At 40.5% G+C, this 17,707-nt stretch overlaps 1 protein-coding gene across 1 annotated transcript; it reads right to left on the reverse strand.

The window, feature by feature from the left end:
- Window positions 1-1,715: 1,715 nt before the first annotated feature.
- Window positions 1,716-13,282, reverse strand: cp110 (centriolar coiled-coil protein 110). The gene is made up of 10 exons (XM_029438093.1): window positions 12,593-13,282; window positions 11,987-12,112; window positions 9,274-11,836; window positions 8,920-9,062; window positions 6,042-6,158; window positions 5,465-5,584; window positions 4,696-4,797; window positions 4,410-4,526; window positions 3,454-3,527; window positions 1,716-2,991 (listed from the first exon to the last, which is right to left on the reverse strand). The coding sequence occupies exons 1-10, from the start codon at window positions 12,719-12,721 to the stop codon at window positions 2,832-2,834; spliced, it is 3,651 nt and encodes a 1,216-aa protein (XP_029293953.1). The 5' UTR covers window positions 12,722-13,282; the 3' UTR covers window positions 1,716-2,831.
- Window positions 13,283-17,707: the final 4,425 nt, after the last annotated feature.

The following is a 17,707-nucleotide window of genomic DNA, read 5'->3' on the forward strand; positions in this document are numbered from 1 at the left end:
AATGGTCAAACAATAAACAAAAAAATGTAATGTTGAAAGACATTTCAAGAACATAGTACCGAGCTGGAGATGCGCGAAAAAGAGAGATTTCTGAACTGCTGCTGAAAGCGGAGAAGAGCAAATATACTTTCAAGAAATGGATGAAGTCTTCCAACTCAACTAGTGCTGATAGTTTTGTGGCCAGCTCGGGAGATAGTGAGGCGTGGAAAGCCGTTCACAGATGGAGAATACATGAAAGAAGCATTCTTAAAAATATCAGAGCATCTATTTTCGGACTTAAAAAACAAACATGAAATTGTTCAGAAAATAAGAGATTTGTCTTCGTCTATGAAGCCAAAGAAATGATCACCACCACGTGGATGAAAACACACTGAAATGGACATCATTAAATACAAACTGGCCTATCTTTTTATGTTTACTCCTTTTAAGCTATTTGGCAGCTTTTTATATTATATTCATTTTATTTTTATATTATTCAACAAATATGGGGAGGACTCAAATAGGCCTGCAAAGGTCTGTTTAATTTATTTCAAAGTAGGCCTAAACATGCCAGTGTATTCTTTCCTTCTCTTTTTTGGTGTTTTCCTTTGTTAAAACAGGTAAAAATAGCAAAACGATCTCAACAGTTTCCTTTATTGTCATTCTGTCATTTCATAAATGCAACAAATATAGTATGACTATATATAAAACTTATAAGCTGCGTTATCAAATATGTTTTGCGACTCCAGACAAATCTTATTTGGTGGAAGGGGACAAAATGGCTCTTTTGATAGTGAAGGTTGCAGACCCCAGGTCTAAAGTCTTGACATCTGGTACGGACATACAAGTATCTAACAGTACCACTTTGGATTTTTATACATCACATGAAAAATCACTTTTTTAAATAGACAAAGTTAGGATATTGGGGGGGACTAAAACTGTGTTTGTTAAATGTCTTCCATATGATTATTTTTACATTACATAGTGTATGTGTGCATGTGCATGATATTTAACTTGTAAATTCATAGATCTAAATACTTGATTGTACTCCATGTCATTTCTGAGATACAGCCATTTCATTACTCTATATGTTGTCTTTGGGCACATACTGTGTTCCTAAATTATAACGAAATTTAGGACAGGAAACAGCACGTAAAGCTGGGGAAACATGTCTCTGACTTCAGGACCATCAGCACCGGATCCCCCCAAGGCTGCGTTCTTTCTCCTCTGCTCTTCTCCCTGTACACAAACAGCTGCACCTCCAGTCACCAATCTGTCAAGCTCCTGAAGTTTGCGGACGACACCAACCTCATCGGACTCATCTCTGGTGGGGATGAGTCGGCCTACAGGAGGGAGATTGGACCAAAACCTCACGCCATATGAAGTTTCTTCCCCTCTGCAGTCGGCCTCATCAATAAGGCCAGAGACCCCCACTGACATGGTCTCTTTCTCCTACTGTGTTTGTGTTTATGTTTGCACCATTACACACCAAAGGAAATTCCTCGTATGTGAAAACCTGCTTGGCAATACACCAAATTCTGATTCTGAAATATATATTTTTTAAATGAGTCCCATGTTTCCAACGACTAAATATAGTATAAAAAGAAAAGCTCACTGAAAATGTCTTTGTGCTTAGACAAGCCCAGTCAATACTTCCAAAGGAAAATCTCCTTTTCAGTTGCGGGCACAAACGGGCTAATGAAGTGTCATCTTTTACAAACTTCAGAGCAACTTTCAAGTGTTAAGAAACATTTATTACTAAGCAAATACAAATAAATAACATAAAAAAACAGCTTCACTTTATTCTCTAGAATAAAAAATTGCAACGGTTTGCATGCGTTTTGGCAGACATGTGATACCAATACACTAGGGAAAATATAATGTAACACACTATTCAAGTATTTGCCGTATAACTAAGCTCTGGAGCTGCATGTTAACATTTCTGTATAAGTGAGCTACAAAAAATCTGTAAATGTCATACTAGCAGAGTTCAACATGTGCGAACACATCTGGAGGTGGTCTGCTTTTGGTGGCAATGAACTAGGAACATACATTTGATGAAACTGAATAATTCAATGTTGAGCTGCATCCCTCAAAGCAGAGACTTAACATAGCAAAGCTGGAAAACCACTGCAACAACTGATTAATAAACCCTTTCTCACAGTCGACATGTTGAGGGGTTATTAATATCATCAATAAATCATGGCTGCATTCCAGTTAGGTGCTTTGGTTCCCGAGTGCTAGTATAGAGCTAGCTGCTGGCTCACGGCTTCCTTTTCAACTTGTCACTCCTTAAAACAAAGCAATGGTCGTTTCCAACCTAACCTTACGCTACAAGTTGTAAACAGTTAGCCAGAGAAGGATCATCTACATTCATCTACATTCACCACTGGCTTACAGGAATCTCTATTAACGTTATTCATCACACCTGTGTCTGCTGCAAATCATAAACAGCATCTTTCAGCTCAGCGTTTTTCCACTGCAGGGTTTGTTTTTTCTTGCCAACTCGACATTTGTCCCACTAACATCTGCAATGCGAGTACACTGAACATGGTGGAGAATACTGGAAGCAGACCTGGTAAAGAATTTCTGTTACTGACAGAGCAGGTGATGTTTTACCCCCAAGTGAAACTACTCTGTAGTGGAAGACTGTCATCACTGCAGTATACTCTGGTTTTACAGTGTAAAACATTTCACAGCATCACTAGATAAGAAATACAATAATATATTCGTCAGCAAAAGGCATCACTTTTTGTCAAATTTTGAAACGTCTCAAATGATTAGTTTTACAATATTTCTGTAACCGCTAGAGGCCTTATTAGGAGTCCTCACTGGGGCCAATTAGGAACGTGTCATCGGGGTCTCGAGGAGAGAGTGCTCTTGGGGACCCTCTGAGGATTTGCTCTGAACTGCCCTCGCTTGGTTTCCAGCGGCTGCTCAGCTGAGAACCCAGTATTGTGTCCAGTCGTCGTCACAACTCCCATGTGCCTTTCTGCTGCCTTTTTCTGGATCCTGAGGGGGAAAAGAAGACCAGTTTGAGCCACTGCTTGTTAAAGAAAAAGCCTGTAGTGCAAGATTTTCAATTCATTAAAAGATTTAAGCTGAATAGAGCTTTTTCAGCTGGCTGCAACATTACTGGAAACTTCTTTAAAAAAGTGTGTGATCGCATTAAGAAATATATGTGCACTCCACTAAAACAAAATCTCTATAGATTTCAAATGTTTTCATTAGGTTGGGTTCATACTGCACTGTGACTGGAGAACACCGTTATAGTTAGAGATTTTAATCAGGTGCAGCACTCAAGTTTCAACAAAAAGAATGTTTTCATCAGAGTGGAGGCGCTGGTTTGAGCTCAGACTTGGCTAAAGCACAGAGATTTCTTCATCCTGTATCGTAACTGTGTCCACATGTGTCTATATAAATGCACGCACATACAAAAACACCGAAAGCAGTACGGATCCAGTGAAAACTCACATCATTCCTCTCTTCCTCTCCAGTGATTTCTGTGTTGCAGTTGACAGAGAACTCTTTCCTCTCGGATGGCCACTCTAAAACACACACACACACACACACACACACACACACACACACACACACACACACACACACACACACACACACACACACACACACACACACTGAATATTTCAGTCCTTACTTTAAGAAATAAGATCAACAACATAAGTACTGCTCTGGGAAAAGTAAAGCAACGGTCAAACTAACACGTGTCACATGATGGTTTTACGACACATCGGCACAGAGCGTTACGTCCCACACACCATGTCGTCGGTGTGAAGTTCTTCAGTGTCAGTGACGAACACATAAAGTTCGCATTTTGTAGCACGTTTAAGCCCAAAATAAGACGTAGAGGAACAATCCTAAAAACAAGGTTTTCACAAAAAGAACTTTAACTTTGTGCACTTTTGGAGATTAAGTTATTTAAGTCAACCAACAATTTTCTATGTTAACATTATGTTGTCTATTATAAAGTCTAACAAAGAAAGAAAATCGGAATCGGCAGGTGAGACTTTTAAACAATCGAAAATTGAAAATGCAAAGTGCATCTCTATCATTATCCACCAGACTCATCTTGAAGCAGTGTGAACTGTTGGTGCCTGAAAAGGTGCGGACAGTACTAAAACCATAATGGTATTTTTAAATAAATAAAAATGAGACCTGGATAAGAGCAGCTGTTATTAAATACTTATATGTCTGTGTTGTGTTTAGTTTTGGCCCAGTGGTGCACACTCGCACTGTTTTACACCTGGCTGTGATGCCGGTGTTTCAGTGTAACAGTCAGCCCTACCACTGCACGACCACACATAACTCTGCTCGTGTCTTTTATTTGGCATTATTTGTGATTGCTTCACTACATATATTGAGAAGCCAACACACATGTTCAGCTGTCACACAGCTTGTGAAAAGGTTACCTGTCGCCTGAGCTCTCTCTCCCTGGTCAGCTCTCTGTCGCAGCCGATCAGCTGCATCCTCTCTCCGACTGACAGGCTGAAGAATATGTCGTGGACCTCGTAACGTGCAGCGCGCAGCTGGAGGGGGAAACAATTACAGAGCAGACGACGGCCTGAATGAATGCATGTAATCATGGTATCTGTTGTGGTAAACTGCTAATGGAGGGGATAATTGCTCAGTTGGCAGTTTAGCAGAGAGGAAGAAAATAGGTTAACAGATGTTTACGACACGTGTGTGCTTTGATACCTGCAGAGTGACTCTCTCCTGCAATAAAACGTCCTGTCTGCTACAGAACTCCACTCGGCTCGGGCTGTGCTGCTGGAGGGCCTGCAGGAACTGATGTGTGTCCTAGATATGCGCGCGCACACACACACACACACAGTATTCAGATCCTTTACTTAGGTAAAAGTACTAATACCACCCTTCCTCGAGTAAAAGTATGTAAGTAAAAATACTCATTGTGCAGTAAAATGTTCCCAGTCAATTATTTAACTATTGAATACTCAGAATTTTGCTTAATATAACTGCTGCATTAATGTGTATGTTGCATTTTACTGCTGTAGACGTTTTTGAACTCTTCTATAAACTGTTGGGTAATTTCATCTACAGCAATGCAACATATTCTAGAAGATCACGTGTGTGTAGCTTCGTCACTTTCCTGTGAGAGCCATGCATCTCTAAAACTCCACTTTTCGTGAATCCAAATGGATTTAAAATAGTTTATTTAGCTCTAGGAGAATTTTATTCAATATATAAAGGAACACATTCTTCATGTTATAACAAACATGACAGGAAGGGGATGAAAACTAAAGCTGTCAGATAAACTCAATGGAGTAAAAAGCACAATATTCGCCACTGAGATGTAGTGAAGTAACATAGCATAAAAGGGAAATACTCAAGTAAAAGAAAAAACTCAGACGTGTACTTGAGTACAGTACTTGAGTATATGTACTTGGTTACTTTGCACCACTTCACACACAAACAGCTGTGATCTGACACTGCTGTCTCCACTCACCCTGATGGTGCGCACCAGCTGCGCCACTCTCTCAGTCTTCAGCATCCTGCGAGCGAGAAAACCTTTCACGGCTGCCGACAGCAGGGGGCGGCAGCGCTTCGAGAGTGGGCTGGAGCCGGGCTGAGGAAGAGGGGAGAACTGAGTGATGAGAAGGGCGAATAATGAGGACCAGAGGGGACGAGAGAGGAGAATGCTAATTCCATCAATGACAACCAATTAATTTCCCGCACAGATTCTCAAGGTCTTTTGGTTGGCATCTGTTTAGCGCATCAACACAAGTGGACTCGCAGCTTATCATTGTAATAGGGAATAATAAGCAGAATAATAAGCAGAATAATAATGTGCCACTCACTTGTTGATTCTAAAGATGTTTGTTTAACAACTAAAGTCTAACTGAAGCTGAGCTGCTGCACTTGAATACACATGAGAGCAATAACAGATGAGAGGGGTTACTGATAAGGTTTAAGACATGGAGGGGGAACTATTTGTTTCACAAGAGTGTGTTGGCTAACTGGTGCTGAATAAAAAATATTGTGGGTCCAAGGATAAGCGCGAACAAGCTTTTCACATCACTGACCGTCAACAAATGTGGTGGTGAGAGGGTAGAAAAGGTCATCATGTCCCCAAGACGTGAGCTTGACTTGGAGCGAGGGAAGGACATGCTCTGGAGGAGATGGTAACGCACTGCCAATGCCTGAGAGACAGAGAGAGAGAGAGACAGACAGGAGAAAGACACACGAAGAGAAGTGTGTGAGTGTGCATGTAAGTGCGTGTGTGTGTGTGTGCAGCCACGCATGTGTGCATTTGGGAGCAGGCAAGGTTGGAAAATATTGAATTGGAAAGGACAGCAAATGAGGCAGGAGGAAGAAATTAATTGAGGGTAGAGAGGAAGAAGCAGAAGGGGAGAGATGGGGCGCAGAGACAAGAGGGATGAGATGAGAGAGGGAGCAGGGGAGGAGGAGAGGGATGACGAGATGATGAGACAGGAGAGATGGATCAAATTAATACAGCCAGACAGTAAAAACGACATTGGAGAAGGTATGAGACAAAACAAAGAGAGGGATGCGAAGAGAGTGGAAAAAACGAGGAGAAGGGGAAGGGACCATTAGCGGAGGCACTCGGCGGGACGATCTGGCACTTAAACACAGACGCTCATGAATTAAACAAATTATCCTTTCCCTTTCTATGTCAATTCCCTCGATCCCCTTCCTCCCTCTTACCAGAGTCCAGCCAGCGCTCTCTCTCATCATATCCCAAATGATGGAAGGACAGAGGGGAGTCAAAAATAAGTATTTTTTTATTAAACAGCTTATGTTAATTATATTGTTGTTAAGAAGACATGAATTAAACAAGAGATTGTGATTAATAGGGCAAGGACACTGGCCAAGAACAAATACAGACACAAGCAGAAGAAACACACACTGGCAGCCAGAGAACAGCAGGCGCCCTTGAAGTACTTGCATGTGCACACACACACACACACACACACACACACACACACACACACACACACACACACACACACACACACACACACACACACACACACACACACACACACACACACACACACACACACACACACACACACACACACACACACACACACGCCAGCTCCCCTCTTAGGGATGTAATGAAACATTTATGGTAGAATCCCTGTGTTTTTTTTTTTACTGGAGAGTCTGAAAGTCTCTTGTAATGAGCAGATGTCTGTAGTCTGCCCACGACCCCGCTCTCCAGAAGCACACTCTAACAGGTAGGGCGACCGCGTGTGAGTGCCCACATATGGAACAGTGCCAGAGCCTTTTAAAGGTCTGCTTCTAGTTTCAAAGAACATTCAGGGTCAATGTTATATCACAGCTTAGTGATTTTTTATTTTTTATTTCTCATTGGTGACTTTGGGTGGAGTCAAAAACGTTACAGTGAATTATAGCTACCTTTACGGGAATTACGTAGCGCTAGATCTGTACAGCAACAGGTGATGCAATTTAATGCAAATTTAATGGGCCAATGGGGTGGAGGGAATATCAATATGACTGTTTGAAATATGTTCTGATCATGCGTTTTAGAAACATGTCACTTTAGCTTCTCTCTCAGTTTCTTTATGTCCGTTATGTAGCTCACAGACATATTTGCATGACAAGTCAAGAGAAAACTTAAAAAGGGTACAGCTGGCAATTTTCTGTATTTTTAATAAAATTCTAACTGTCAACAAATCCCATGTGGCTTCCCTGTAGTTAAGGGATTAAGACGCCGACCATGAAACGAAACGTCTTCAATTCAACTTCGGCTGGGGACCTTTGTTGCAACTCTCTCTTCCTCATTTCCTGTCATCTCCCTCCGCTCAGCCTTCACTGCTGTAAACTTGGTTATTAAAAAGGCTAAATTCCTATAACAGCTGCGCACCCAAGATTCAGCCAGCAGGAGTAAATAGTGTATTTGTTTAAGACTATTTTCAGGGTTTCTGTAGGGCTTAATACATTTACAATTAATTATTAAGTACATGAATTTATATCGTCTATATCACATTGCTGTCATTACTTGCAAGCTGTATAACACTAATTCCTGGTACCATGATTAAAACATTACGGGGAACTAAACCCAGATAAGCGAGGGGGGGGGAATGGACAAATTGATGGACAGATTAAGATTAGGCTTTAAATTCAATTAAGAGCTAAAATCAACACTTGCCCACTGTGAGTGAAGGAGCTGTACTGTATCCAACAGTAGCAACAGTGTTTGATACAAGTCTGAGGGTTACGCTGACTAAAACAATCAATAAACAGCCTCCTGCATGCACAAACCACAAGGGTCACATGTAGCATAAGTCTCCCGACAACCAGCAACCACACAGATACAAAATTATAACTCATGTTATTGTCTACAGCAAGCAAGAAATAATATTCAATACACTCATGTTCAGCCACAGATGATGGTGTGCTAGTAAGCATTTTTACTAAGTTTGACTTTTTTTTAAGATTGAGTATATTGTGAGGTCTATAGCACACTGTTATCAGATATACGAGCTACATCAGGCAACACACACAATACTTGTTAGTAGGGTCAGTGGTTTTGGTCGAACTCATCCTTTATCCTTTTTTTATATGCGAATGAAACTACACATATAACATGTTTGAGCTCTACTTTAATAGAAAGAATCTCTGTGGGATACACAGTTCAAATGCCATTAACCAAGTGTGTTTATCTTGCTGCACATTGGCCTTGTGACAAAAGAGAAAGGAGTAACTTGTTCGATGTCAACAAGTTATGCATCATATTCTAATGTCCTTCTGCAAGACTGTCTTAAGGAGGTTAAGATTACACTTGTACCATCAGCTCTAAAAATGCACCTGCCACCTATTTCTTGGCTTCAAATATCTCAATTTAAACATGTTTTCTGAAATGCATGTAATTAATCACCCAATAATACCAATAGTCGATCTCCGTTGCCTCACCTTCACTAGTTCTTCCTGTTGTCTCCTGTGCTCATCTTGCAGGGCTTTGACCTGAGCAGCGTGGGCCTGCTTCAGTTGTTCCTGCTCGTCTTCTTGACTGCCATGGCCTTCATACCACCGCACTGCAGCTGAAGGCAGTATATCTGCAATATGTGGGTCAGACCATGTGTGAATAAACACTGTTGGCAAGGCAAAGAAAATTCATCATTGAGGGCAAGTATGCTTGGTTCTGATCCAATGAGATGTTTTATTAATGTTTATATGCGTGTTAGATTTTGTCCTATGCAACAGAGCTGTACAGTGCACACTTTGTCTAAAGGCGTCACACTTGACTCATTGTTGTCCTGGTCTTACCTTGAGGAGTGCTGTAGTTGGGTCTGACCGCAGAGCCTGCTCCTCTGCTGGCTTCTGCACTCCTTTCCTGTGTCTCCTCCGTCCAGTGCATGAGCAGTCTTCGTTTGACCTTGGATACCCCGCCCTCACCGCCACTCTCTGGGGTCAGATGTTTCTCCTGAACAAGATGACTTCTCGAGCCCATGTCGGACCCTGACCCTTCGAGGAGCCACAGGCCAGACGGTGCTTCCACGTCGTACGACTGGTTAAGAGATGGCGAGTGGGTAGAGTCGTGACCTTCTGCAGCTGTCTCATTCCTACTTTCCACCGGTAGGTTACTGGTATCCGAGAGCACCGAGACGTTACGTGAAGCCGTGGCTGCAGAGGAAACATTTCTAAATACTTCGGGAATTCGCATCCGCTGGGTCACAGAGAGGATGCATTTAGCTGTGGGCTTTCTACAGCCACCATGCTGTCCATGACTCTTTGTAAGTCCTTCTTTACATGTCCCTTTTTCCTTTCCTCTCTCTGTAGCTAAAGTTTTGACTAGCCTGAGCTTGTGTACCTTATCTGACTCAGCTTCTTTTGCCTGAACATCGTCTGTGTCACTGATGCCTGGTTCAGGTCCTGTATCTTCATGCACGTTCTTGAATGTGTCCAACGATTGTCTTCTCGGCTGCTCTCCGTACCTTTGGTCTTGCTCCGCATCATCGTCATCCTTCAGTTTTCCTTCCCAATGGTTACAATCACTTTGACCAGAGTTCTTGATGCCTTTTAAACTGAACTCACCTTGCGTGTTGCTCTCAGTTTGGCTGTGATTCTCCAAGTTTTCTGTCAGTGTGGATGCCAGATCCGAGATCAGTACTTTCAGACTGGACAGGTTGTACTCGAGCTGATCTATGTGCTGTGAACTCTTTGCTGAAACGTGTGTTACATCACCTTCAACCATGAGATTCTTGGTGGAAGGAACTGCTGTGGGACTGTTTTGATGTCCAAGGTTTTCAACCTTGTGACTTTCATTCAAACCAGTATCGACTAAAACCTTTGTCTTTGAGGTCTCAGCCCTATTGAGAGTTTCTCCATCTTGGATACTGCCTTTGCTTTTGCAGTGCACAGGACTCTGACAGAAATTAGGGGCTGGGATAGTGTGATATTTCCCTACTCCATTATGAAAAACTGCGGGATAGGTGGACAAATAAAAGGCTTCCTGAACAGGCGAGGTTTCTGGCGACATGGGCTGTTGCTGGGAGACGTCACTGATTTGTTTTTGCTCCGTTATAACTTCTTGTGAAATGTTCAGCTTATTATTCTTGAAGACTGTCTCCTCCTCCATTTCCTTAGTACTTCCATCTCCTCTTAAACGTGTGCTTTCTGGTTTGAAGTTGACCTTTTCCCCAAAAAACTCACTTTCAATCACCCTCTCATTTTTCTTGGGTGACGTTTCCACAGACGGGATAACAGTGCCTCTCCTCTCTTTAGTTTTCTTCCCCTCTGTGGTTACAGTGCCCTTATAAGGGAACTCGTCGTTCTCTTTATCAGAGAGGCTCTGCTCCTCCACCCTAGCTCTCGACTGTTCTTGGGTCCTCTCCTGAATTTTAGTGTTTTTGGCTTGGTTCCTAAGCATCCTCTGGCTCCGCCGATACTCCTGAGATTTCTTCAGCAAGGCCTGGAGGCTCAGACGATCAGGCTCCTCAGATTGATTTGCTTCGTCTATGCGGTCGTCCGTTGGCTCTGATTCAGTGGCGTCATGCTCGATGTGCAGCTCCGACATTGGACTGTGATGAGTGCTTAATATCTGCGATAACTCTGGATTGTCTGAAATATAAGTGTTTTCTGATGAAGAGACTGGACCCTCAATTGTTTCTAAATTGTGATCTTTGTCAAAGTCGAGCACAGTGGCAAAGGAAAAGTTATCTCCACCTTCTGCGCTGTCCTGATGACTGCTTTCACATTTCTTGACTGGTAAATGTTCACATATGAATGAATCATCCTGGAGAGAGGTGCAAAAAATGTCTTTTATTGCTAAAACGTTATTGCAAATTGGTGATTCCAGTCCACTCCTTTCCAATTCCTCTCCATCTATAGGAGGGTGGCTTATAATATCCGGCATTTTGGCGATTGTGTTTGAGGTGTTTTGAAGAAAAAAGCCACCCATGTTACTATGATAAGCTCCCCCTGAGGAGCCAAAGGAACGTCTCTCTATCTCTGCATCAATCCTTTCGGAGACACTGGTGGTGTTTTCAACATTTTCGTAGGTCAGGTAACCGGAGGACACTGACTGGTGGCTTGGATGTGATCCCTGTTGGCTGTAATGTTGTTCAATAAGGCATTCTTCCTGGTATCTTTGCTGAGGTGTCACATCAGAGGTGAAAAAGGCACTATATGTAGTTGATGTCAATGGAGGAAGAGAAACACCATCCTTTTCCTTCCTATCGGGTGGTGGTGAGGGCGAAAGACTATCCATTGTTCCTATGAATAAATTGCTCTGCGACACTGATCCACCACTGGTGTGATGGGAATATGAAGATCTTGTGTTAATTTCCGACTCTTGAAGCAACTCCTCCAGTGTTGGCGTCTTCCTCAGCTGCAATTCATAAGAGAAAACAATAACAATGAGATCAGAGAAAAGGAATTTTCTCAAAGTAACTATTGTATGTTTGTATAAGCAAAACACAAATACAGGAACATATTAGGCTTGCCAAGAGGAAATCTTAAAGGTCAGGACTAATATTACTTGAACACCGCGTAGGATAGTTTTCACGTATGCCATTCTTGAATCATCCTTCAACTTCCTGTGGACAGCATCTTTCTGCGTGGCATCTCTGTGTCCCTGCATCTCCTCTCTCTGCTCCCCTGAGAGCTGTTATCATCAGAAAGCATGTTGATTAACAGGACTGGCATTAATGATTACTTTCATTATCGATTATTCGGTTCTGTGTCTATAAAAAATATCATAATTATAATAAATGTCCAATAAAAGTTGCTTGTTTAGTCCCACTAACATTCAAAAACCCAATTAACGATATACTAACTTTACAATGATACAGGGCAAAACAGCAAACCTAACATCTGACAAGCTGGGAGAACCAAGAGCACTTTTGCTTGATAACTTGCATAATTAAAGACATGTGTATTACTTTTCTGGAGATTAACTTATTTTTTCAGCACTATTACACAGAAACTACCAGTTACACCATGACAGCATAGTACAACTATACTTACCTAACATACACAACAAAGACACAAAGTGGTAATTCACAGGCTTTAACGGGCTTTTTAGTACGTCTGCGTCATGTTAGCAGTTGACTTTAACAGAAATATCATAAAACTGAGCTCATACCAGAGGAGGGAGGATGGGTTGTCCATAGAAGCGGATGAGAGAGGATACAGGTGGAGGTGAGTTGTATTCCTCCTCACTTTTCCTCAGATGGGAGAGATGATGCTGCACAAACTTGTCGTAGTCCTCCATCAAGTTGCATGTGGAAACGGTAGGTAATAACGTCTAACAGTTAACTAACGCTAATATATTAATATTATATATTAGCTGCTGAGCTGTGAGCCTAGCTTGCTAGCTAACAGGTTAGCTGTTGTTAGCTAGCGTTTAATACCAAACTGCCGGTAAAGTAATATTTAAGCAATATCTATTATCAAAAGAGTGAGGAGAAGTAAAAGTACAGCAGCTTTGCAGTGTTCCCTCTGATAAAACAGCAACAAAGTAAAGTCTAGCGAGCTACCAAACTAAAAATCTCCACCAGGGTGGATCTGTGTTTACATTTTTACCCGCCTCTCCTCCCGGAGCAACAAACTGTGACAGTTTGGAAACCGCCGAAGCGCTGTGAAAACCCGGAGTGGATTATCAGCACAGATATGGATGAGCACAGCAAAACAAACAACAAATATACTGATTTAAAACACTACACACAACTTTAATTTACAAAGACTCATATCACATTAACTAAACAAATAAAAACTCATACTCTGTGTCAATGATATTGCTGTGACGCTTGTATTAATAAGGATACAAATATCATGGCGCTCCATGTTTTCACAGGAGCTGTTGGGGACGGAGGGGGCAGTGATAACTTGATAGTGCCCCCTACAGACACACATGTGTGGCTTTAGATAGCGCTGAAGATTAAAGAAATTAAATTAAAAAGTGCAGCACAAATTGTGCGGAACATTTTAGTCTTGAGGTTTGGCCTATTGGCACGCCACAAATTGAATGTAAAAATAATTAATTATACGTAATTTAAAAAAGTAGATTCTATGTTCTCTTTATCTTTTAAATCATTATTCCCTCTCAAAATGATTGTTTTGTATTGTCATAATGTCATACATGAGTGTGTTTTCAAAATAAGAGCAAGTCCGAATAGCCACAGCAGATAATTTTGGAACATGTAATATTTATTTACGTTGTTTACTTATAATGTTTTTTGAAATGTGTATAATAAGAGTTTGCTATATGTTAACTTTTATTTTATTTTAAGTCAAATAATATGTATCTAAAAGAAATCCAACTCTCAGGCGAATAGAAGCACAGGGGAAACCAATAACATAACAATAATAACTTTGTTCCAGCAGCTACTGCAGTGCAACGCTGCAATTAACAATGTTATTAGTAGCACCTGTGTTGGACAAGTCTGCTGTTAAAACAAGGTTTATGGTGTCTGTCTTCTGAATTGTGACACATTTACAAATTCTAATAGGCATACTGTATAGTGCGTATCAGGAAAAAAATATATTACATTTAAAAATGTTCTGTCTATTCAGTATTATACAGGTTCATTTTTTTTTAAACATTTGACATTTGGGGTGATGATGGCCTGGTGGTACACCTTCCGAACAAAACACTAGAAGGTCAGGAGTTCAATTCCAGGCTGCCACCATTACATATGCCACATATATGTACCCCTGAGCAAGGTACTTATCCCCGAGTTGCTCCAGGGAGACTGTCCCTGTACTTAGTTCGTTCTTAGTTAGTTGTACTTAGTAGTACAATGTAAGTTGCTCTGGATAAGAGCGTCTGCTAAATGACCTGTAATGTAAGTTCTGAGTCACTCGTGCACGTGTGAAAAAGTTTACGATGATGACAAATCAAGACAAATCAAATCAATAATGAAGACAATCAAACTAAGTGGCTGTGTTTATTAACTAGTAGGAATTATATTAACTTGCTGAATAAATTTCAAATGCATTCTTTATCTGCTTAAAATATTTGAGTAATAATATGTTATCCGCACCCTGATAATAACAACAATAACATACTAAAAAACTATATGTTAAAAACAAAATCCTTAATTACACAAGCTGTTCCATTTCAAAACATGTTTATTGGTCATATACAAAATAAAGTAAGCTGTTTATCAACAAACATACAGTATATACATCAATAAATTAAAAGATGTATCAGACCGATGATGAAACAGTTAATTTCATGATTACCAATACCTTGTCATCGTCACTTACGTATCTACAAATTGCAAAAGAAGTACAATAATTTAGTTGAAGATAAATACTTACAAAGACTGTCACATTTAAAGTATTTTCCCATATAAAGTACTGTCGTAGAATCATTTATTACACCCCATACAGAAATATTACAAAACACAGAATTTCCTATTACAAGGGCTTTTTGTGAATAGGCTATGCCATATTCACAAAAAGTCACTACTTTTCTATAGCTTTAAACTGACCATTATATACTTTCAGAAACACAAAAATATCCCCGTGTGGTTTTAAGGAGAACAAAAATGTTACCAGGAGTAAAAATTGAAAGGAAGACTGTTACAACGAAAAGGAAAAAAATACAAATAAGTTAATGTGATGTGATAACTAAACTAAGAATGTTATGCTGGAGACTGTGCAACTGATAAGGGCAGCAGAGAGAGTGAGAGAGAGTGAGAGAGAGTGAGAGAGAGCAGCAGAAGGGGTTACAAAACAAACATTACTATCGATGAAAACACAGAACAAACGATCAAAGGAATCCTTGGTTCATTTACTCTCATCGATCGGCATTGTTGGTGGGTGAAAGGGCTTTTAGAGTCTGGTGGCGTGATTCACTAGACAGGAAAACAACTGACTGACTACATACCGATTGGGCAAGCAGCGAGAGATAAGGAGTTAATGATTTGCATCTTCTAGAAGAATCGGATGTTTTGAAGAAGGGCTGCTGAGTTAACTCGCTGACACTTTGTTAAAAGGAATGGGATGAGTGGAGTGGGGAAGAGTTTTATCAGATGCGTCTCCACCACTCCAGTCTGCCTCTGTAAAATATTTATAGATGCGGGTTTAGGAGCTGTTGCTTGGGTTTGTGATGAAAAGTATTTTCATACGGAGGGTATGACCCCTGTCATAATAAGGTCAGCGTTGTCTAACAAGCTCATAAACTGTTATGAAAAGCCACCAAGCTGCTCTGTCTGATAATCACTAAAGGTCACTAAATTGTCAGCTGATCATGTCTGCAGAGTGAAAATTAGGACGAAACATCTGTAATGTTTCACCTTTTTTGTTTAGAGGCTTAACACCCTGACCACTTCACACTGGAGAAATACAACAACCACAAGTTATTCAAGCCTGGAAGACATAAATAATGATTCAGTTCCACTGCAGGCTTTGCAGTAAGGCTACAGTTGATTTTGCCTTCTTCTCTAAATGGAAGTGGATCAAACCGATTTGATGATTTTTATGTTTTCGCAATTGATTGTTAAGTGACACCGTGAAAAAGCAATGTAAGCCGCAACACATAAACCCGAGACAAACTGGTGCTGGCATTAATAACCAAGCTAAATTGTTGTATTTAAGCTCTTTAGCCTTGTCCCAACACACCTGCAATTATGAAACGGACAACTTCACACGACGACTACGAAGGTTTCCCTGTTCCTGTGTGGCAGGAGGTCTAATTTTGCCTTACAGTTTGCATAATTACATGTCTATTTAACAGCAGCCACCATGTTGACACATTAATGCTTACACAGTATGCATCTGTTTTACACAAGAGGAGCATAAAAATACAGACTGGGTGTTTGACAGTCGCACTTTGACAAGCACCGGGAGGTTTCTGAATTTTTGCTTCAACTTGACACAACAGAATCTTTAGTCGTGTTTCTTCCTAGTTTATACCATCATTACCAGACACACACCACACAGGACTTGACAACATAATTCAACAAGAAAAGCAACAGGAAGCAACAGATAGAAATAATATAGGCGGAAAATCCAGTAGAAAATCAAATAATGGCATTCTGAGCATACTAAACAGGACACATTTCAAAATAAAGATAAAATAGAGCACATACATAAAAATACTGCGTGTGATACCTATATTTGCTTGTAGCTGAATACCATGGAGGATATAACTGTCATAGGACATTTTAAAAATAAATGTATGAGACATTTTCATTTGACATTCTCTGATTTCACGGTTGACTGAACGTACACTGTAAAGATTAAGGATAAATAATATTTTTAAATCTCATTTTCCTTCCAATGCCTTTGCTCATTGTTCACCTGTTGGTTTGATATTAACGTAGGGTACAGATACAGACATACCTCGCTAATCTTAATAACTGCACAGCAGTAGGCTAGTTAACCCCGTTTTCTTCACAGTGGAAAAGGAGCGGTTCAGGTATAAGGCTGCATGTATGGACTGTTTTTTGTTATCATGTAAATTGCTTCTATTTCAGTAAATGGTTTGAATCAGATTTTCATTACAACAATTTGAGGCAATTGTACTGTGTGGAGTAAACCTAACTCTTTGACAGACAAACCATAAAATAGCAGAATACATTTTTTTTCACATCATAAAACACCAAATACATGAACAAATTTCACTTCCCTGACACTTACAGAACAATTCCAAAAACAAACAAAACAGGAACATTATATATACAGAACTATATAAAATGTACACAGCAAAAACAAAGATTTTTTTTTTTTTTATCACACACTACAAAAATAACTTATTGAGTAGATGGTGATGCAGCCACACAGGCCCATTGTTGAGTTTCACATCTCTGTTACTTTACCAGACGACCTGAATACACGATATCATGAAGCTTGTGAGGTTAACCATAACACTTCCTCATCTCATCGGTCAATGACAAGCTTTTAACGGCGCAAGGACCAAAATAGAGCCACAGAGATCCTGTTCAGAAACACAGAAAATGTGCCAAAGTGAACTTGAAATGTACAAATCATGGGTGCAGATTCTGAGCAGATAAACACACGATCTAACACGTCTGCAGCCCTGGAGCTGAATGATGGGGCCGGGAGGACAAAGATCTTATGATTAGAGAAAGAGTGCAGTTACCCACAGTGTCATCACCCACTTTGGCCTGAAATCAAACAAGGATCAGTCATATCCATGAAATTGTGAACGTTATAGTTACCTCGTCACATACCTACACAGCACACCACACGCTAGTTCACGGTTACACACACGTGCCTAGTCACTAGA

Source organism: Cottoperca gobio, chromosome 1 (genome assembly GCF_900634415.1).
Source record: "Cottoperca gobio chromosome 1, fCotGob3.1, whole genome shotgun sequence".
Taxonomy (NCBI): domain Eukaryota; kingdom Metazoa; phylum Chordata; class Actinopteri; order Perciformes; family Bovichtidae; genus Cottoperca; species Cottoperca gobio.

Coding starts and splice junctions, on each gene's coding strand:
- cp110 (XM_029438093.1), bottom strand. CDS start 12,721: ATGGAGGACTACGACAAGTTTGTGCAGCATCATCTCTCCCATCTGAGG. Junction 5,585..6,041: donor CACCACCACATTTGTTGACG/GTCAGTGATGTG, acceptor CCTCTTCCTCAG/CCCGGCTCCAGCCCACTCTC. Junction 4,798..5,464: donor AGCTGGTGCGCACCATCAGG/GTGAGTGGAGAC, acceptor GCGCATATCTAG/GACACACATCAGTTCCTGCA.